The sequence below is a fragment of the Chelonoidis abingdonii genome, chromosome 2, assembly GCF_003597395.2.
Source record: "Chelonoidis abingdonii isolate Lonesome George chromosome 2, CheloAbing_2.0, whole genome shotgun sequence".
In the NCBI taxonomy this organism is placed as follows: Eukaryota; Metazoa; Chordata; order Testudines; family Testudinidae; genus Chelonoidis; species Chelonoidis abingdonii.
The window spans coordinates 48,687,837-48,709,953 of NC_133770.1; the positions used below are offsets into that span (position 1 = coordinate 48,687,837).

The following is a 22,117-nucleotide window of genomic DNA, read 5'->3' on the forward strand; positions in this document are numbered from 1 at the left end:
CAATTAAGGTATGGGCTATGATTGGTTAAAAATTTGTTTTATAAAATGTTAGGATTGGTTAGAAAATTGTTTAGTAAAATGATTGGTTATGGTACAGCTAAGCAGAACTCAAGTTTCACTATATAAACTGTGACCCAAAAGGAAGTTCTCTGGAACCAACTCCAGGAGACAGCCCCAAGATCAGAGCTACCAGACCTCAACACGCTGCTAATGACACCATGCAGAATCTGGAGTTCCCCAGCTGACCTGATCCTGACTGGCCATCAAGAAAAGTTCATCTGCCTTATTGGGAGTGGTGAGCATTGTACGGTTAGAGTGTGCATTCTGTTTTGGTGACTGTTAATAAATAGAGGTTAAGTACGATATTACTGTGTAAGGCTCTTTAACTGGTAAAAGACTCCGCAAACGCAGAGCATAAGGTTATGCCCTGAGCCCTAGGAACAGGTAAGGGTGGGTGCCCCTAGAGCGTGTGAGTAACAGAGAATTTTGTGCGGGTAACACAGCATTGTAGTTAGAGTTCATGTTCAGTTGGTTATCCATCATGACCCCTAGAGTCCTTTGCAAAGTCACTGCTTTCCAGGATAGTTCCCCATCCTGTAAGTATAATCATCATTTTTTGTTCTGAGATGCGTGATTTTGCATTTGCCAGTATTAAAATATGTAGTGTTTGAATAAACCCAGTTTACTATGTGATTAATTACTCTGACCTCTCATTATTTACCTCTCCACCAATCTGATTCTTTTGCAAACTTTACCAATAATTATATATTTCTTCCAGATCACTGATAAAGATATTGGATGATATTATTTATTATATGTATGTATTACCATAGTGCCTAGGAGACCTACTCATGGACCAGGACTCCACTGCGTTGTACAAATACAGAACAGAAAGATGTTTTTTTGCCTCAAACAGCTTACAATCTAACTATAGAACAAAACACAACAGATAAGATATAGATAGAAGGGGGAGCACTAGGAAACAATGAGACAGTACTGATCAGCATGATAAGCAGTGGTCTCTGCACACTAGCAATCGGATCAGAGGCAAGCATTGATAGCTTGACAGTGAATGCGAGATGATAGGTACGGTGGGGATCAGTTGTAAAGGATCTTAAAAGTGAATACAAACAGCTTATATTTGATGCAATGCAGACAGGAAGCCGGTGGAACAATTAAAAGAGAGGGGTAACATGGTCAAAGGGATGGGCTAGAAAAGTGATGTTTGCAGCAGCATTCTGGTTAGACATGAGAGAGGCAAGACTACACATTAGTCAAGGCTAGAGAGAAGGATGTTGCAGTAACTGAGATGCAAGATGGTGAGAGTTTTGATAAGAGTTTTAGCTGCATGCGTGGATGGAGTGGGGTCCCACAGGGATCAGTTCTGGGTCCGGTTCTGTTCAATATCTTCATCAATGATTTAGATAAGTCAGAGAGAGTACCCTTATAAAATCTGTAGATGATACCAAGCTGGGAGGGGTTGCAAGTGTTTTGGAGGATAGTATTAAAATTCAAATTGATCTGGACAAACTGGAGAAAGGTCTGAAGTACATAGGATGAAATTCAGTAAGGACAAATGCAAAATACTCCACTTAGGAAGGAACAATCAGTCGCATACACACAAAATGGAAAATTACTGCCTAGTAGGAGTACTGCACAAAAGGAACTGGGGGGTCATAGTGGATCACAAGCTAAATATGAGTCAACAGTGTAACACAGTTGCAAAAAAAGCAAACATCATTCTGGGATGTATTAGCAGGAGTGCTAGGAGCAAGACACGAGAAGTAATTTTTCCACTCTACCCCATGCTGATTAGGTCTCAGCTGGAGTACTGTGTCCAGTGCTGGGTGCCATATTTCAGGAAAGATGTGGACAAATTGGAAAAAATCTACAGGAGAGCAACAAAAATGATTAAAGATCTAGAAAACATGACCTATGAGGGAAGATTGAAAAAATTCGTGTTTTTTAGTCTGGAGACGAAAAGACTGAGGGGACATCATAACAGTTCTCAAGCACATAAAAGGTTGTTACAAGGACAAAGGAGAAAAATTGTTCTCCTTAGCCTCTAAGGATAGGACAAGAAGCAATGGGCTTAAATTGCAGCAAGGGTTGGACATTAGGAAAAGCTTCCTGTCCGGGTGGTTAAGCACTGGAATAAATTGCCCAGGGAGGTTGTGGAATCTCCATCATTGGAGATTTTTAAGAGCAGGTTAGACAAACACCTGTCAGGAATGGTCTAGATAATATTTAGTCCTGCCATGAGTGCAGGGGACTGGATTAGATGACTTCTCACTGTCCCTTCCAGTCCTATGATAGGAACTACCATATAACTGCTATTCTTTTTATATAGTTACATTGTATTACAGATGACCAGAGGGAGGCTCCCAAACAAGTTATGAATATGAGGAGTGGCAGAATCTAGTTCTCTGAAAATAGCATGTGTTGTGTTAAGTTACTCTATATTTATTTAGAAAAATGCATCTTTCATATTGGCTGGGATATTTAAAAGGCCATTTTTGCAAACAAGCAATTCATTAGATAGTAATAAATAATACATAGCAGTAAGGTTTATTAATTTTATTGTTAAATATGCAACTATGACACTTATTTGTATATACAGTTTGTAACATTATATACTTCTAGTTTTCTAACAAGTGCTTGTTATAAAAAAAATATTCTGATATTAAAGCCAAGTGAGAGCTGTGAATTAATTTAGAATCTGCTGTAGTATTCACTTCTGATAAAAGGCAATACAATCAGTCTAGGAAGATTTACAATTAACTGCATGCCAATGAAGCTCACGTAGTTTAAGTACAGTTTTAAAGAAAATTCTATAGCACAGATTTTTTCTTGCATGCATTTTAAAAAATTGCCCATAGAGTACTTTATAATTTGTTAAAATGTACTGATTTGGGGATTCAGAGAAGTTTGAATGCAAAGATTAAAGTACTGCAAAGTGCTACAGTGCCTGGCATTGAATTGTTTAACTTTCATTTAGAGGCAAGTGCGAATATTTAACTTTACCACAAAATATTGCACATGGTTTTAGCCACACAATTCCCATTAAAGTCAGTGGGAGCTTGTCACGGAGTGTGGGGGAGTCCGGCCCTGCACCCCTCTTCCTGGGACTCACAGTGACTCTCAGCCAGCCAGTAAAACAGAAGGTTTATTGGACAACAGGAATGCAGATTACAGCAGAGATTGTAGGCACAGTCAGGACCCCTCAATCAGGTCCTGCTGGGGTTCAGGAAGCTTAGTCCCCTGAATTCCCACCACCCAGCCCAAAACCGAAACTAAACTCAATGCCCTCCAGCCGGCCCCTTCCTTTGTCCAGCTTCCCAGGCAAAGGTGCTGAGACACCTCCCTGCTCCCTGGCTCAGGTTACAGCCTTAGGTCCTGGTCCCTCACCTAAAGTAATCCTCGGCTCTCCCATCTCCCACACAGACAGTCCCTACTCCATCACAGAGCTGACATTAAAACCTTACAGCACCCCCTGGAAAGTTCAGAGGTTAGTATAACAGGGTAGTAGTTTGTGGTATAAAGATATATTTCAGACTCCATTTGATGATTTAAAATGTTCATACCATACTGTTCACAAAAATAAACCTAATTAATATACAACAGGAAGATTAAAATATGTAGCAGTTTTACTTTAATTACTGTCATGTTAAGCAAATGTACATTTGCTTGTTTAGGGCAAATTCTGACAGCCATCTGTCCCTAAGTCTCTTTAAAATTATATAGTTTCCAGACTTCTTAAATATTATTAAAAGAAAACAATTATTCCATCACATTATATTAACAAGATCATATTAGAGCCTCCTCCTGCTCCCACTGACACTAATGAGAGCAGAATCGAATCCTCAGTAAACAGCTCTATGGATGTCCAGTTTCTATCTCTACACTGTAAATCCCCAAACCAGCAAATCCTCCACTCTATGGAGTCCCAATAAAGTCACATAAGACAGGAATACGAAAACTCAGTTAATGGAAACAACTCAAGTCCCTACTGCACAAAGTATTACTCAGTCAAATCTGTTGCAATCCAGTAATTAAACTTAATACAAATTTGTTGGAATCCAGTAATTATTATGTAAGGAGCAATTATGTAAGCAGGGTATTGCATTGCAAAGTAATAATCCACTAGTTTCAAAATATTAAATATGCTAAACATTTAATCTGCTCCTGAAAAGATTTAAAAATGTATTTCCTGATAGCTGTTCTGAGGCAATATTCTAAAATAATACTGGTACATAAGAAAAAAAGTTATACTTGAAATTTAATCAAGTCTTAACTATAAAATGTATTAAACATCAAATTAAAAACAAACAGGGAAACTACAATCTTCTAACTGAAGTGGAGAAGAATTTTACTCAATATATCTGGGAATACCTTTGGCAGTCTCTTAAGAGAGCAGGTTGCCTGTTAAAGGTTGTTATTTGTACAGGTTTCACTGAATTCTACAGTATCACAAGTAGATTAATAACAGATAGATTAGGGATTGGTTTAAGGCACTTTGAATCCTCCATAATCTGTTATGAACAAGAGCACACTTTATTTTACATTTTAATCTCAATATCTTTCTTCTCGTGGTTTAGCTCAAAATTAGAATAGCTTATATTGAAGAAAATCTCTTTATAAAAATAGACGTTATATACTTTTTAAAAAAATAACCCATGCAACTTCTGTACAAAACCTATACAAATTTCACAACATATTTCATTCTGAGAAACTTTCATGCACATGAAAGGCTTCTATTTTAATTAAAACAAAATTACTTCTGTTTAATCATAAAACACTGTTGCATAATCACTGTCCATCGCTGTCATTCATTTCGTTCAGTAGACATTAACTGACTGTTTAATTTCATCAGCAGTTTTACGAGAAGACCTGCCTACATACAGGGGGGAAAATGAAAAAATTGTATCAAGGATTTCCAGTTATCATAAAAAAACCCCACAGCCTACTTAAATAAATAGTAAACAAATTTATTCACCTCTGTTGCTAACACTTTAGATGATTAAAACTGAATGTTAGAAATCCAGTTCACTTGCCACTATTTATGCTGTTTGTCTTTTATTTCTCTCAGTGAAATTGTATCTCTTTTTGAGATGGGGCAACCAGAACTGCATGCAATATTCAAGATGTGGGCATACCATGGATTTATATAATGGCATTATGATATTTTTTGTCTTATTATCTATCCCTTTCCTAATGGTTCCTGACATTCTATTAGTTTTTTTGACTGCCGCTGCATGTTGAGGAGATGTTTTCATAGAACTATCCACAACGCCTCCAAGATGTCTTTCTTGAATGGTAACAGCAAATTTAGATCCCATCATTTTGTGGGTATACTTGAGATTATGTTTTTCAGTGTGCATTACTTTGCATTTATCATCACTGAATTTCATCTGGCCTGTTGTTGCCCAGTCACCAAATTTTGTGAGATGCCTTTGTAACACTTTGTAGTCTTTTGATTTAACTCTCTTGAGTAATTTAAGCTAGATCTAGTCTACCAATCCACACCCCTGACACAGTTATACTGACCTAACATCCGGTGCAGACAGCAGTACGTCTATGGGAAGGCTTCTCCAGTCGAAATAGGTACTCGTGGAATATCTATGTCAATGGGAGAAGCTGTCCTATTGGCATAGATAGTATCTTCACTAAGCTCTACAGTGCTCTAAGTGTAAACCAGGGTTTCTCAAACTCAGGGTTGTGACCCCACAAGAGGTTGTGAGTTTATTACCTGGGGGTTGCGAGCTGTCAGCCTTCACACCCAAACCCTGCTTCGCCTCCAGCATTTATAATAGTATTTAATACAAATTAAAACCAAAAATTTTTATAAGGGGGATAGTACTCAACTCAGAGGCTTGCTGCGTGAAAGGGGTCACCAATACAAAAATTTGAGAACCACTGGCATAGACAATCCCTTCGTATCATATTCAAACTTTGCCATCTCACTGTTTACTCCTTTTTCCAGATCATTTATGAATCTGTTGAATAGCATTAGTCCCAGTACAGCTCCTTGGGTAACCCTGCTATTTACTTCTCTCCATTATGAAAATTGACCATTTATTCCTACCGTTTCCTATCTTTTAACCAGTCATTGATCCTTCTCTCTTATTCCATGTGTGATGCTGTGTAAAAGGAAGATAACTAGCTGTACTGATACAGTCATCACTGTTACAAAATTGCAATAAATCTTGTACAAAGTATGTTATATACAGTATCAATGGAAAAATTATAGACTGATAAATATTATCTGGTTTAAATCCATGTATCATTTTTGTAGATGAAGTTATGAATATCTGCTTTGTGTTTGTATCTCAAACATGTTGTTTTCTTGGGTGACACCCCACGACAGATTTGCATCTAAACTAGCCAGCCTGCTTAATGGCCTATTAAGGGCAATCAGCCGAGCCCCACCTGGAGATGTTTCAGAGAGCACAGAGGCAATGGCTGTCCCATGATTCAGCAAGGCATATAAGGACATGTGATCTAAGACTCCATCTTTTGCCAGTAACTTTCCATGCACTTGGGTTTAAAGTATAAAAGGAGACTGATATTGCTTCTTTGTCTCCATTCCTGCTCCACACCTTTGGACAGGATTTCTAACAAAGGAGAGCTTCGCACAAAGGACTGATGACCCCCAATCTAATGGGTGAACTAGAAAGACATATTACAAGCTAGCAGATTTACCATCACTGCTATTGATCTATAGACTTTGAAAGCACTTCCGTGAGATTCCTTTAAGCATTTAATAACTCCCCTTTTTTCTTTTTATTAATAAACCTTTATTTTTTAATTAGTAAAGGATTGGCTACAAGCGGGTATTTGGTAAGATCTAAAGTATATATATTGACCTGGGGGAGTGGCTGATCCTTTTGGATTAGACGAACCTTATGTATGCTGAATCTGGTTGTCAGTAACCAATCATCATAAAGACCAGATGCCTGGGTGGTGATAGGGGGTGGATTACTTAAGGGGACTGTTTTTTGGCTTCTTGTTAATCCAAGTAGAGATACAGGAGCTCACTTTTGTTACTGGCTTGGTAAATTCTAAAGTTAGAATAACCACCAATTTTGGGGCATGACTGCTGTTTTTTAAATCAGTCTGTCCTTCCTGTGGCATTCTCAGCTGTGACCGACACCAGGCACAGTCACATCATGACTGCTTACTTTGCTTAAGAGCCATAGATGAGGGACTTTGTGAAAGGCTCTCTTAAAGTCCAAGTATACTATATCCACTGAATAAGCCTTACCCATGTTTGTTGACTCCCTCTAGAATTCTAATAGAACTGCAGTATTTAACTACATTTTTTCAATGGTTACCTGTTTGGTATGGACTATGAAGCTCATTTTGTTTTCCAGACTATGGATTTGAAAACAGGTATCTGCATCTCCTAACTGCCACATAAAGCAACCATACTTTAGACTGATGAGCAAACCCTGCAGTGAAAAATAGAAAATGTTAAGAATATTTTCTGAACTATAATGTGAACCTGCCTCACTTCGTCTAAATAAGGTTCTGGTATGCAGTTAAGGGTACAGCATATACAATACTGAATTTTAAATGATCATCTGCCATAATATTAGGATTTCCATTTCCAAGAATTTAAAGCTGAAATTCCATATTTTTTAAGTTTTTAAACTTCATATATTGATTGTAAATGCATACAACATTTTAATTCAATGCTCAGATATGAAATAAATCACCAGCACTTAAGTAAACTCCCCATGCTCTTAACTTCTATGTAAACTGCCAGTAAAAACTGCTAACCCTCACCTTGGTTTCCATATTGAGGAGATGCAGTCCTTTTACATTTACTCCTACGTACACTCTGATGACTTTATGACTGCTTGAACTCGCCTTGGTGAATACCTGTCCAGTGAAAAAAGCAGCTCCATAGGTAGGAATTTCCCAGCAATTCTGCAAGAACATGCGTTGCAGGTGATGCATCTCTTTACTTACACCTTCACTAGAGCTGAGACTCTAGAATTAAAAGAGCAAATAAGTCACAAAAGAAACTGTCTTAATAATGCACATTCTTCAAATAGGGCAAAGTGGGAGCTGGTTTTCTTGAAGGGCTTTTTTTGACAATCATCCTGAAATGATGCCACACCTGGAATAACAGCCTAAGAGCAGTGTGATGGGATGTATCAAGCATTTGATGCTTCCTGTTAGGAGGCTCTGCAGCCTTCGTGCACCCCACCTGAAGAAAGTGTCCTTCTGGGGGAAAAGAGCAGTGAGTTCAGACCTAAGTGTGTGTAGAGAGGTCACCCAGGACCAGTTGCTGGTGGAACCAATGAGAATTGGTCCTCAAGCAGTGAGAAGAGCTGGGAGCAGGTAAAATCCAATCAGGGCCTATCAGGGAAGGAAAAAAGGACTGGTTATTTCCTCTACAGTGCAGTTCTGGGTGAACCTAGAAAAAAATGAAAAATGATCTCCCTTGTCTTAATTCAAAAGGTCGGCCTGATCAGGGACCTAACTGTAACTACACCTTTTGATTGAGTCAGCAAAAGACTGGCTTGTTTTGTGTAATTTAAAGCTCAGATGGCCATCTTGAGTTAGCTATCAATTGACTTTGGTAAAATTAAGGGGAGCTCACTTCATGAGATGTGCCCTCGTTCAGATGAACCCATAACAGTCTCAATTTGTCAGAAATTCAGAACCATTTTTTTTTTTAAAAAAGCGTTGAAAACATTTCAATTAGATTTCATAAACTTACACTCTTCTGACTTATACTTTATGCCTAAACTGAATTGATGGTGCCCCTTGAAGCACAGTTAGCTGGCTGGTATCAAAGTTAAAAAAAAAAAAAGATTATGACTTCAGTGACACAATTTACTGACAAACAAATCAACTTTTAATTTTATAATCAGAAAAAATGTTCAGACAGCTCAGTACTAAGATATGTTGTTTCAAGGTACAGTATATTTTACTTGAATATAAAAAAATAAAAAATGGACTACTGAATCAGTAAAAAGAATGATTCACTATCATTTTTTAGCCTTACTACATTTCTGGCTTTGTATATTACTATTGTTATAATGCAGAACAGTAACAGAAAACTAAAGAAAAATAACTAAACATTTTAAGACAGGATTTCCAGGACCTGGGGAATACTGTTAATGTTCTTACCTTGTATTCATGAAGTATCCTATTTGTCCAGTGAGGAGCCTTACTTTTTAGTTTGGTGATGGGTACTATGGATTTAAGATTTTCTTCACTAAAAAGAAAAAAGCCAAAATATTAGCTAGTTTTCGAGCACTGAGCAAAGTACTGGACACAAGGCAATGTCTTCCAGCATGGCAATATTAATATCTTTAAGTATCAAATATCAGGATAGACTGTCAGCCCCAATTCAAACTGCTCTATTGTCATCTCAGCAGCTGAAAAGCTTTCCTAAATGGGTAGCTAAGGTTTCCCACTGACCAAGTGGAATCCTTAGCTTGTGTACAGCCAGTGTAGTTGACGCTACGCTACCTGTTTCTACCTACCCTGCACTGTTGGTGGTGCAGGGGTGAGGGATTCTAGGAGTGGGATGGAGTGCATGATGCTCTGCCTGATCCTAGCCCAGTACAGTGGTTCCCATTAGTAGCTCTAAATTATGATGGGGGCCATTTCAGCTTACAGTCAGCTTATTCCCTCCCCGTTTTTCTCAGTTGCATCAAGTGTAAACTCAGCACAGCTAAGAATTTGTCTCATCAACTTCCAATTGTCACAAATGACCTGAAATCAAGGATATAGGTGCAAAAATTCATTGGTGCACATTAGTCACTTGGTTTACAAAAGAAAGCTCTTAATTTCTTTTTATGCACAATCAGTACAGGCAATATCATCAGTTTAGATGTAGTGTTCTTGTGTCCTGAAAAGTTTTTTCACCCCTGCAAATATTATGGTCTGAAAAGAATGAAAAGAAAGCTTGGACAGTACAGGATATCTAAATTTCAAAAACTGTTATTAAATCACCAATATTGAGGAAGGGAACATTATTGAAGTTACAGATTTGAAAGGACAGATCTTTTGCTAAATACATGTACTTATTCTAAATCAAGTACAGCAAAATATAAAATATAAACAAAAATCATGATACTTGTCTTGCAAGAATAAAAAGCTAACACAAAATGAAGTGAAAATGAGTTTTCTCAAGATTCAGAAAAAAAATGTTCCCTGTTTCCCTCACACCTAAAAACATACAAATGGCCATACTGGGTCAGACCAATGATCCATCTAGCAGAGTATCCTGTCTTCCAACAGCAGCAAGGGCCAGATGCTTCAGAGGGAATGAACAGAACAGGGCAATTATTGAGCGATCAATACCCTGGCGTCCAATCCCAACTTCTGGCAGTCAGAGGTTTAGGGACACCAAGAGCATGAGATACCATTCCTGACCATTTTGGCTAATAGCTATTGATGGGCATATCCTCCATGAACTCATCTAATTCTTTTTTTGAACACAGTTATACTTTTGGACTTCATAACACCCCCTGGAAACAAGTTCCACAGATTGACTATGCATTGTGTGAAGAAATACTTCCTTAGTTTATTTTAAACCTGCTGCCTATTAATTTCACTGGGTGACCACTGCTTTTTGTGTTATGTAAAGGGATAAATAACACTTCCTTATTCACTTTCTCCACACCATTCATGATCATATAGACCTCTATCATATCCCCCATTAGTCAGCTCTCTTCTAAGATGAACAGTCCCAGTTTTTTTAGGCTCTTCTCATATGGAAGCTGTTCCATACCATGATCATTTTTGTTGCCCCCTCTGTACATTTTTCAATTCTAATATATCTTTTTTGAGATGCAATCAAAACTGCATACAATATTCAAAGTGTAGGCATACCATGGGTTTATATAATGGTGTTATGATACCTTCTGTTTTATCTATCCATCCCTTAATAATGGTTCCTAACATTCTGTTCACTTTTTTGACTGCCACTGCACATTGAACAGATGTTTTCAGAGAACTATCTATCCACAATGCCTCCAAGATGTCTTGCTTGAGTGGTAACAGCTAATTTAGACCCTATCATTTTGTATGTATAAATTGGGATTATGTTTTCGCATGTGCATTACTTTGCATTTATTTAATTACTGCCATTTTGTTGCCCAGTCACCTAGTTTTGTGAGATCCTGTTGTAATTCTTCATAGTCAGCCTTATAGTCAGCTTTACTAACTATCTTGAGTACATTTATATTGCCACCTCACTGTTTACCCCTTTTTCCAGATCATTTATGAAAATGCTGAACAGCACTAGTCCCAGTACAGATCGTTGGGGGACCCTGCTATTTACCTCTGTCCACTATGAAAACTGACCTTTTACTGTTACTCTTTGGTTCTTATATTTTTACCAGTTACCGATCCATGAGCTGACTTTCCCTATTATCTGATAACCTACTTTGCTTAAAAGTCATTGGTGAGAGTCCTTGTCAAAGGCTTTCTGAAAGTCCAAGTACACTATATCCATTGGTCCAAATGTTTATTGACCCTCTCAAAGCATTCTAATAGATTGGCAAGGCATGATTTCCCTTTACAAAAGCTGGATAGACTCTTACTCAACATATTATGTTCATCTAAGTTCTGATAATTCTATTCTTTACTATAATTTCAGCCAATTTATCTGGTACTTAAGTTAGGCTTACTGGCCTGTAATTGCCAGGATTGCCTCTGGAGCCTTTTAAAAAAAAAAATCTGTGTTACACTAGTTATTCACCATCCAGTTGGTACAGAGGTTTATTTAAGCAACAGGTTACATACCAGTTAGTAATTCTGCAGTTTCATATTTGAATTCCTTCAGAATTCTTGGGTGAATACCATCTGGTCCTGGTGATTTATTACTATTTATTTGATCAATTTCTTCCAAAACCTCCTCTACTGATACCTCAATCTGGGACAGTTCCTCATATTTGTAACCTAAAAAGAATGGCTCAGGTATGGGAATTTCCCTCACATCGTCTACAATGAAGACCGATGAAAAGAATGCATTTAACTTCTCTGTAACAACTGTATAACTTCCTTGAGTGCTCCTGTAGCACCTTGATCATCCAGTCGCCCCTGATTATTTGGCAGGCTTCCTGCTTCTGATGTACTTTTAAAAAAATGGCTGTTTTTTTGGTGTCTTTTGATAGTTGCTCTTCAAATTCTTTTTTGGCCTGCCTCATTATACTTTACACTTGACTTGCCAGAGTTTATGTTCCTTGCTATTTTCATCAGTAGGATCTGCCTTCCAATTTTTAAAAGACATCTAAAACTCGTATTCAAACTTCTTTGCATAATCTGTATAGACAGCATACAGCAATGGGTTTCTTTTTTTGCATATTCTAAATAATTTTGTTAAAAAAGGTGGTATTCTTAGGTCTTAATCCTGTAAACTCTTATTCTTGTGTGGAACCCTTACACATACAAGTAGTCCTATTCACTTCAGTAGCACTATTCGCATGAATAAGGACTTGCAGGATCAGGCCCTCACCCCCTTGGTAATGTATCCATTGGAAGTTGCCATAGTCAATATGAATGGGAAATCAGATTCTTGTATAATGGGTTATACAATAGCTGCCTCATCACCCCACTAAAACCACAGCTCAAGGTTACAACATGATACTGTTTAGCATCAATTAATAAAATTGACTAAAATTTTTGTTCTTTTAAATTATAACATACCCACTGAAAAACACTAAGTCCTCTAGTCCTTAGATTTTGCAAACTAGTCACATAGGATACACTTTTAGTCCCAAATGCAGGGGATTTGATGCACAGCTCACATTATTGATATAGGAATTAAGTGGCTAGACCAATATGCACAGTTCTGAAGCTGTACTCCACATATTGGAGGTCAACGATAGTGTTTAATTTCTAGTTAATACAACACACCTGCAGTTTACTTGGAAATAGTTGAAACAGTTTATATTAAACATTTCATATTAAAAACAAAACATATCATATTAAGCATTTCATATGAAAAACAAACAAACCAATCTCGTTTAAATACTCACTCACTTAAGGAAACCTTGTTTGTGTTTCTTACTCTCGTAATTTCCATAGACTATTTGTAGCAGCAGACTTGCCAATGTGATCAGTTTGGCATCAGGTGAAGTATAGAAGCCTTTCAGCAAATTATATCTGGCTTCATCGAATAGGATAAGAATAGCCAGTGGATCCTCAATCTGTTTAAAAACATAAATTTTAAACATTTCTATTAAAATGTTTAAATGTCATTTTCCTTTCACAAACTAAGTATAACTTTTTCCTGATTCTATAGGAGACAAAGATATGATCTTATTTAACTGAAATGTGTATTTTATTTGGTCTAGAAGAAGAATAAATGCTATGATTCATAAATATTGATATGCAAGTATTTCCATTTTCTGAATTACACATTCATACTGATCTAACATATATAAATTATAACTGAATACCACACTACGCCAAATCAAAAATCACATCAAACCCATAAACGCCAAAAAACATTTTACACTGTTGACAAAAAAAATCTATTTTCTCACTCTATACTATCTACTTATGACCAGTTTTACCACCTTTACTCTTGCCAAACTGTACCACCTTTCTCTGAGAGTAATCTCACAGATAGTTCATCGATATCTGTAAGAAGAAAATTACTCAGAATGAGCAAGGGTCCCAGAATTTGGCCACTAGAAAGTGGGCAGGACTGGAGAAAAATCTGATTGGCTTAACTAAGGTTCCAATCCATAAACAATATTGGCTGTTTTGTGATTAAGTTTAGTTGCTTAGGAGTACACTCTGACAAGTCTTTATTCAATTGGAGGAATAGCATTTATGAGAAACTGCTGTTTATAGGAGCTCGCTCAGTACTATTTTATTATTATTATTGACAATACATTTGTTTGGAATGTAAGTGATTTTCTGCAATTTCAATAAATAAAAGGAGAATAAACCTTAGAACTGTAAAAAGTCACAGCCTATTCTACCATTGTCCTGTCCCACAATTATTAACAGGAATTACAGGCTTGCTCTATCTCCTATCAAAATCAACAGGACTCTTTCCTTAATCTTCAGTGGGAGTTGGATTAGGCCTTACATGCGGACAGGCAGAAGAACAAATCACTTTAATTGACAGTTACTCTTACACCTACTAATGTTTAAATATGATCTAAAGTCATGGGTTCTGAACCTGTAACTTTTTGCAACTTCTTTCCCTTTCTTATTGGTCAGATGGGAAGGGGTCCGAAAATCTATTTAAGTTCTAAAACAGACTAACAGATTGACATACTCCTGGCTGATAAAGGTTTCTGTTTCTGCACCTGTATTTGATATTAGCATTTCTAATGCAGACCTTTTTTTCAACCTCCAAAGGAAGTCTCACATCCCTCCTCAGGAAAAGCTGTGGAGTCTCCCTTTGAGGATCCAAGAGTGTCAGTTCAGTGAGTATTTCAGGCCAGTCACGAACATGCTGCAAAGGTTTATGATATGGCTTCAGCTGGAGGCCTGGAAAATAACAACTTTTCATTTAAAATAATAAACAGAGGAATCAAGCTCAAATGAATGCTATATGAAAATGTTAGAACTGAGAATTCGCTTTTCTCAAACAAAAAACTGTTTTCTTTTTACCATATATATAAAAGGTCGCGCAAACAGTGACAAATTTATCACAGCAGAGGCCATACCAATAATTCAGTAAATGCATGAATTACGTTCAGCTTCTCAAAAGTGAAATGAAATTCTTTTAAAAAAGTAACTTTAAAAATTTAAGTTTGTAATGAAACATATGGGTGGACCTTAAAACTACAAGCAAAAGGCTGTGGAAGGACTGCAGGACTGGGCCAAAACATCACATCTGTCGTAGCTTTCCTACTCCAATTTGAACCTTAGCGTTCATAACCTGAGAAGCTAGCATGAACCCCTCTAAGCTTAATTACCAGCTCAGATTTGATCTCGCTGCCACCAGCCAAAAATTCCAGGGTTTTGGCTCCCTCTGGTCTCCCCAAAACCTTCCCTGGAGGGAGGATCGCAAGACTCAGAGACTCTGGTCTCACCACAAGGAAATAACGCACTTACAATTCCCCTCGTGCTCTCCACCTACGATGTCCTCTCTTGGGCTACTGAGAGTTACTGATGCATGCTTTACATCCAAATACAAGATAGCATGTCTCCTCTAAATCCACAAAGGCAACCCCAATAAAGGAACGAAATGAATTCTCTCTTTCTTCCCCTTCCCACCAATTCCCTGGTGCTGCAGAGCTTCACCCTCCGGAAGATCTAACACAAGAGAATTCCCTTCCGCTCGTGTCCTTAGCTCAACCAGAGAGACAACTCAAACAAGTTTAAAAAGAAGCTTTAATGATAAAAGAAAAGAAAAATAAACAGCATGAACCATATCTCTCTCTGGCAATCAAGTTAACAATACACAGGCTATTACTTAAAAGAAAAATAATGAGTAAACAGACTTATTCAAAAAGAGATAACAATTAACATTCCAGCAACTACACACCATGTAAATATCACAAAACAAGGACATATAAAAGCCTATTGTTCTTGCTCACCCGTTTGACTCAAACATTTGAAACTGACAGATTAGATAGATGAAGATAGAAAAAGCCTCCCATACTCGCATAGCCGAGAGACAGACAAAAGACACAGACCCAACATTCCCTCCCTGAGTTTTGAAAAAATCCAGTTTCCTGATTGGTCCTCTGGTCAGGTGTTTGGTTCCCTTTGTTAACCCTTTACAGGTGAAAGAAACATTAACCCTTAGCTATCTATTTATGACAACATCAGATAAAACATTTAAAATAATTTCCACTTATTGCTTCTGAATCGGTTCTTTCTGCAAGTGCCTGTGGAATCACAGATGTCTAATTCAGGGTATGGAACTACATTAACTATTAGGCTTTAATGATTGTATTAGCTAATGATTGTAGCAGTTATTTTAGGAGAAATAAGAGCCCAGAACTCAGGTCTTCACAGGAAAATATATCTTTGGTTTGTTTTAGAAACATTTTTGCCATTTTATAGACTAAAATTGTTTCAGGATAGAGGCTGTGCCCTTTCTATGGTCTGTAAAGCATCATGATCCTAACATGCTGTAACGATGCAGTTTTTTCTGCTTTCCTACTCTTAATCGAAGCTGACCTACAGATCTAGATCCTTGTGCCAACCAGCACACAGCCGCAGCTACATTCAGGCAACTCATCTGCCTATCTTCCTTTTCCTCATGATCTCCCTATTGCTTACCTGTCTTCTAGCTCCCCACTACTCAACTCTCCGTCATTCTCTGACTTCTGCACAGCTCCTGCCCACTTAAAATCTTCTCCCACTTCTGCACCTTCTGATTTCTCCTTCCCACATTCAAAACCCTCTACAATTAAAAACATCATAAACTGTCTAGTTTTTTTGTTAGAGTTTCATTATCTAACGTAAGATGACTATTAGTTGCTTAAATAGGCAAGAAGAAACTTAAGTTGATTTCTCAAAGTATTTTCATAGAGCATCTTGGTTTAAATCTGTACTAGACAGTTCATTACATGGAGTCTTCATTTTTTTTTTAAATTCAAATACTTAGTCTAATTTGGAAAATTATGAATGTTTCATAGAATTATTTGTTGGTAACAAAAACTTAACAAATTAGTAATATTTCCCCGTACCACAAATAAAACATCTCAGTATTTTGGGCAAAATAAGATGGAACACACACTTGGAAGGTAAGCAGACTAGAGTTGGGTGATTTTTTTTTTTTTTTTTTGGAAACTAGCTGTTTCACTTGGTATAAACAGACAGTCATTAGGCCAGAGAGAAAGAGCGAAATGACTCTATAGGTTGGTGATCAGCGCACTCATCTGGGAAATCCAAGTTCATGTTCCTTCTCCAATGACTATTTAATTATTTATGCATAGTGGAATAGCTTCAACAGGAAAGACTGAGAGACCCACATAAGAATATCTCATAGCTCAGTGGCTAGAGGACTCTCCTATAGTGTAGGAGACCCCAGTTCAATTCCCTTCTCTACTTTGGGCAGAGGTGGGGGGGATCTGAACTCAGGTGTCTCACATCCCAGGCAAATGCCCTAATCATTGGGATAAAGCTCATCATGGAGGCACTACTTCCTCCTTTTCCTCCCCTAGTTTGTGAATCTAGCACTTTAATAATGCCCAGAAACACATTTTGGGTTGAACTAAACATTTTGCTCAACCCAAAAGTGACTTTTTCAGATTGCTGAAATTTTTTGAATTTTCAAATTTGGTTTCATCCAAACTGATATTTTCCCCCCATTTTTTCAGAAATTCCAGAGAACCAAAATATCAGTTATTTGCCCTGCTTTAAAAGGGACACATGCATCAAGACATCATCACTCAGCCAGGCTCCTTTCCTCTCAAGCACTGCAGCTCTGCATTTGTATGTCTGCTAGTGAGCCCATATAGTTCTCTATTGGTTGTTCACAAAGGGAAGTTAAGTAACAGTGGTGAAACTGGGAGAAAATAGCCAGACAGAAAAACTGAAGAAAAGCATTATTTAAAACAATTTCAACTATAACACACACATCATATTTTAAATTCCAGCTATAAAAAGAAAAAAGCAGCACTGAAGTGTTGAATTCTTAATGCACAGCTTTTTTCCTTACACTGCCACAAGCAGTGAGTCTAACCCAATTTGAAGTGGCTGAAATCATGATGATAGTTTCTCACATTTAATTGGCATTACAAATAAGCCCCACAGCAACCTTGTCACAGCAGTGCTGTTTACAACCTTTCTGACAAGTAGGCATAATCATGACTGACTACAGCTTATACATGTTTCTACCTATTTTTTTAAATCTGGTTGGAAAGAGGTGGCAAGAATGTTGCTAAAGAAAAAGAATTACAAAGATATATACTGTACATATGACTTTAATCCAAGAGGAGTCTTAAATTGTATGAAAAAGCTAGCAATAGGAATAAGGATGCTTCCTGTGCTAAATATAGCTGAGAACTTGTATAATTTTTTTTAAAAAGGTTATGCAACATTGACTACATGAATTTTATTATCCATATGAAATAAGCTGAGGTAATCAAATTTACGTTAGTACACATTTAAGCAGACTAAACGGTCATAAAAAGTATCTCATAATACATAATGCTTCAATCAGGAAATAAAGTATGTACTAAGGACTGTCACAGGGTGAGGGAGCCCTTTAAGGGGGATGGGGCTCAGCTCACTTTGCCAGGTGATGGAAATAAAATCCAGGGATCATAAGATAGAAGACTGAAGCTAAGTGCCAGGTCTGCTGGGATGCAAAGGGCAACATGATTTCAGGTATCAGGACAAGAAGGGGGCAGATGGGCTCTCCTTAGTTCCCAAGCAGATGTTCTAGGAGCGCAACTCTGCAGGGAGGAAAGCTGCAGCAGAAGGGAGAGACAGATTTGAATTAACACCCAAGCAGAGGACCTGAGAAGTGAGAGCTGCAGGGAATAATGGCTCCTACAAGAGACCATGGGCCAGGGGAAAGGACATGATTTACATCCGTAAATTATGTTAAGTTGTTTTATTTGAGAGAAATAAAAAACTTAGTGTCTGGGGAAAAAAAAAGTCTTGAAAGCCTGTGGCTGCTGAGAGTTCTTTTGATGCACGGTGAGATGGCCCACTGGCTTACAGGGATAAACTAGAATGCTTTAAAAATTATAAACTGTTTATGATCTCAAATAATTAACGCAACATATGCATCGATAACATAAGTCCAGTCCTTTAATTATTACTCACATGAATAATTCCACTGAAGTTGAATAAGTTGCATATATGAGTATGGCTCATTTATGTGACCAAGGTTTGAAGGATTTGGCCCTATAGTTGCAGGCAAAGATTTTAAGAGTGGGAGCCTAAAACCAGGCTGCAAAGTTCATACCTAAGCACCTTAATAAGTGACATGATTGTCAAAAGCATCTAGCAGCTCCCACAGAAGTCCTGTGTTGTCTCTTCAGGCATCTATATCTAGTTCTCTTTGTGGAGGGTGGCCAGGCAGACTACTGCAGCAGCTCCACTGATCTCAATGGTTTAAAGTTCTAGAAGGCATTCAAGATGATTTTCTTACAGATGGTATTACAGAACTGTTAAGATATTTCATGGTGCACAATCTTTTCCCTTCTTTCCAATGAGAACTACTATTTTAAAAACACACATGACAGGCACCAAATCTAAGCCACTGAAAAAAGTGTGTTTTTAAAGAATTTTTTTTCTAGGTGTTAAAAAACCCCAGCAAGCTCCAAAAAAACCCCCAAAACAACACTGCTCAGCTCCAAAGTCTCATCTAACTAAGAGCCAACTCTTTATCAATCTAGTCATGTCTAGGTTTTTCACAATTGCCTCTCTGCACTACAGTGAGCAAAATTCTCATAAGTTTTTTAAAGGTCTCATGAATGACTCAGCAATGCAGAAACTGACAGGACAATGTATATGACTAAAGAAAGCTGACAAGAGTATTGTTTGATCTACCAGTCTTGTTCCTGTCCTTTTTTATTTTAGCAAGACATTTACAAAAATAAATGTAAAAAAACAAAATGCAAAACAATAACTCCAACAATGTTATAAGTTCTCTAACTACTTACTAAGGTTCTCAGAACAAATCCAAATAGTGAAGTACTGCTGTGTTTCTTGAGACAGACGCATTCCTTCCATTATCTGCTGTACAGTAGTATTGTTTCCATGTTTCAACTCAACAGAACGATATGACCCATCCATTCGATAAATCCGTACCTTTTCGTACTATGGCAAAAATATATAAAAATACCATTAAAATAAATGGGAGACAAAATAAGAAGTTAAAATCCCACTCTTCTATTGCTTTCATTTCCACAAACACCAATTTTTAATCCAATTTAGCAGCATTTACATTTTGAGAAAAATAATTTTGCAGAATTCTTTTATATTTATCTTGGATCAGAACACCTTTCGCAGATCTGTGGGGCCTCTGAGACTATGTAGCATTGTCTCTCTCTACATTTCCATACCGTGCCCATTACCACAGTAGTTAAGGTGCAGATTTTTAAAGGTATTTAGGTGTTGCAATGCTGAGCAGAACAATACATAAATACCTTCAAAAATCTGGGGCTAAGTGCCTACGTATATCCTGCCACATGCATTATATGATTACTACTACTGATTGACTATGAATTATGCACACAATTAGTTTATATTAAAACATCTTATTGTTACTTTTTCCTCTCTCCATCCCTCTAATTTGTTTCACTTATTCTTTAAATCTTAACTTCTAGGCCATAAACTCTTTGGGAGCAAAGGCCTTAATTTATTGTATGTTTGTACAGCTCCAAGCACAAGGTGACCCCTAATCTACTTGAGACCTTTAGGAACTACTACCACTACTACTACTAATTTTTACTCAAAACTCTAATTAACTTCAATGGATTGTGGGTGTAGAACATGCCTCACTACAGCCATGCTTTAAGCACGTGACTAACTTCATGTATGCCATAAATAATCCCATTTAAGTCAATGGGACTATTCATGTGCTTAAGTACCAAGCTGAACTGAGAGCTTAAAATTCTTATCTCCAGTTGTTTCAATGGTTTAGCTGTTTAAAAAAAAGTTGTAAAAATTTATTATAATAGCAGTGTATTTCCCCATCTCCTCTCTGCTCAGTCTTTCCAAAAAAAATTCAGAGACCAAGCCTGGAAACTTTTAGCCAGAAAGGTGAATGTCTTGGAAAATTATGATTGACTGAAAATAAGGTTATAATGGAAAACATTTTGCAATCTGAACTATAGCACTTGCTCCCACTTCTACTGTAGTAACTTCAATTCCAAATATTTAGTTTTACTATATTAATCTGATTGTATTAGAAGGCAATAACATCTGTAATGCTCAAGTTTAAAACAACTGCTTTATAAGGCAAAATGAGAGGGATCAGTTCCTTTTCCAGTAACACTGAAAGTCAAATGAAAATGGGCTTAAAAACAACATATCAGCAGACTGTATCAATATATAAAAAGCTGGTATACATACAAAAGAAAACAGAGGTAGAATGATCAGTAGTGGCAGTAGAATTTGTGCTATTTTATACTTCCAGAAATCAGATTATTACATTTTAAAATCTTGCACACAGCTGTAGAGCCATGGGTACAAGATACAAACATTTAAAATGACAAATGTTCATTTCACACCAAAAATCTAAATACATGCAGAGTATGTGTCCTGTAGACTATCGTTGCTATATGTGGACCTATAACATGCCTTGGTTTTCCACTCTGTATACATTTTCTAAGACTTTAAAATATAACTGCTATTAACTGTTTAAAAGGTAAACACATACAGGTTTATTTATGGCTTCCTTCAGCAGTTTTGCTGTTTCTTCCCAATCATTCTGTTTGCTCTCTTCGCAGACATTCAATGGGGATCTTCCTTGTTGATCAGTAATGTGCTACAAATATGAACAGAAAGCCTGGTATAAATATAGTTTTCAATCCGAAAGGTAAACATTAACACATTTTGAAGATAACTAAAATATCTGGGATTTTCAATAATATTAATTAAAATCCTCCCTTGTTCATAGAGTTCAGAAGTTTGATTGTTTAAATACTTCCCATGAATTGTACTTCTCTGTTTATTTTCTCTGTTTCTGGCAGCCTCTCCACAGGAAATCACTGGGATAAGAAGAGCAGGTGTGTTTGTGGGCCAAGACTGAGGTGTGTTGGCAGAGTTGTATGAAAAACCTTGCATAGACCTTGCTTACACTAAATCTTATTCTAGTCAGCGCTGTCAGTTATTTATTACACAAGCACCAATTTGACGCCATTTAAAATAGAATTTTAGTATTTTAATTTTGTGCTATTGTGCATTCTGACATATATTCTACATATAGAGTAGAATGCAGTCATAGATCTTCTGTGGTTGTGCTGGTGCTGGAGAGAGGGGTTTGAAGTTCCCATATATAAGAACATAAGAATGGCTCTACTGGGTCAGACCAAAGGTTCATCTAGCCCAGTATCCTGTCTTCCGACAGTGGTCAGTGCTGGGTGCCGCAGAGGGAATGAACAGAACAGGTAATCATCAAGTGATCCATCTTGTCGCTCATTCCCAACTTCTGGCAAACAGAGGCTAGGGATACCATTCCTGCCCATCCTGGCTAATAGCCAATGATGCA

At 37.2% G+C, this 22,117-nt stretch overlaps 1 protein-coding gene across 6 annotated transcripts in view; it reads right to left on the reverse strand.

Annotated features, from left to right (window-relative positions):
- Positions 1–2,562: 2,562 nt before the first annotated feature.
- The window catches only part of KRIT1 (KRIT1 ankyrin repeat containing), a 46,866-nt gene continuing 27,311 nt past the window's right edge, over positions 2,563–22,117 (reverse strand). For 5 of the 6 annotated variants that reach the window (XM_032798129.2, XM_032798133.2, XM_032798130.2 and 2 more), the window contains 8 exons: positions 21,287–21,394; positions 19,566–19,722; positions 14,327–14,478; positions 13,012–13,178; positions 9,145–9,232; positions 7,789–7,995; positions 7,335–7,451; positions 2,563–4,894 (listed from right to left, as the gene is read on the reverse strand). In XM_032798129.2, coding sequence (XP_032654020.1) covers positions 4,826–4,894; positions 7,335–7,451; positions 7,789–7,995; positions 9,145–9,232; positions 13,012–13,178; positions 14,327–14,478; positions 19,566–19,722; positions 21,287–21,394 — 1,065 coding nt within the window. In that variant the 3' untranslated portion in view covers positions 2,563–4,825. Of the gene's footprint in view, positions 4,895–4,925; positions 6,670–7,334; positions 7,452–7,788; positions 7,996–9,144; positions 9,233–13,011; positions 13,179–14,326; positions 14,479–19,565; positions 19,723–21,286; positions 21,395–22,117 lie in introns of those variants that run through there. The other variant, XM_075062352.1, reaches the window with a different exon arrangement.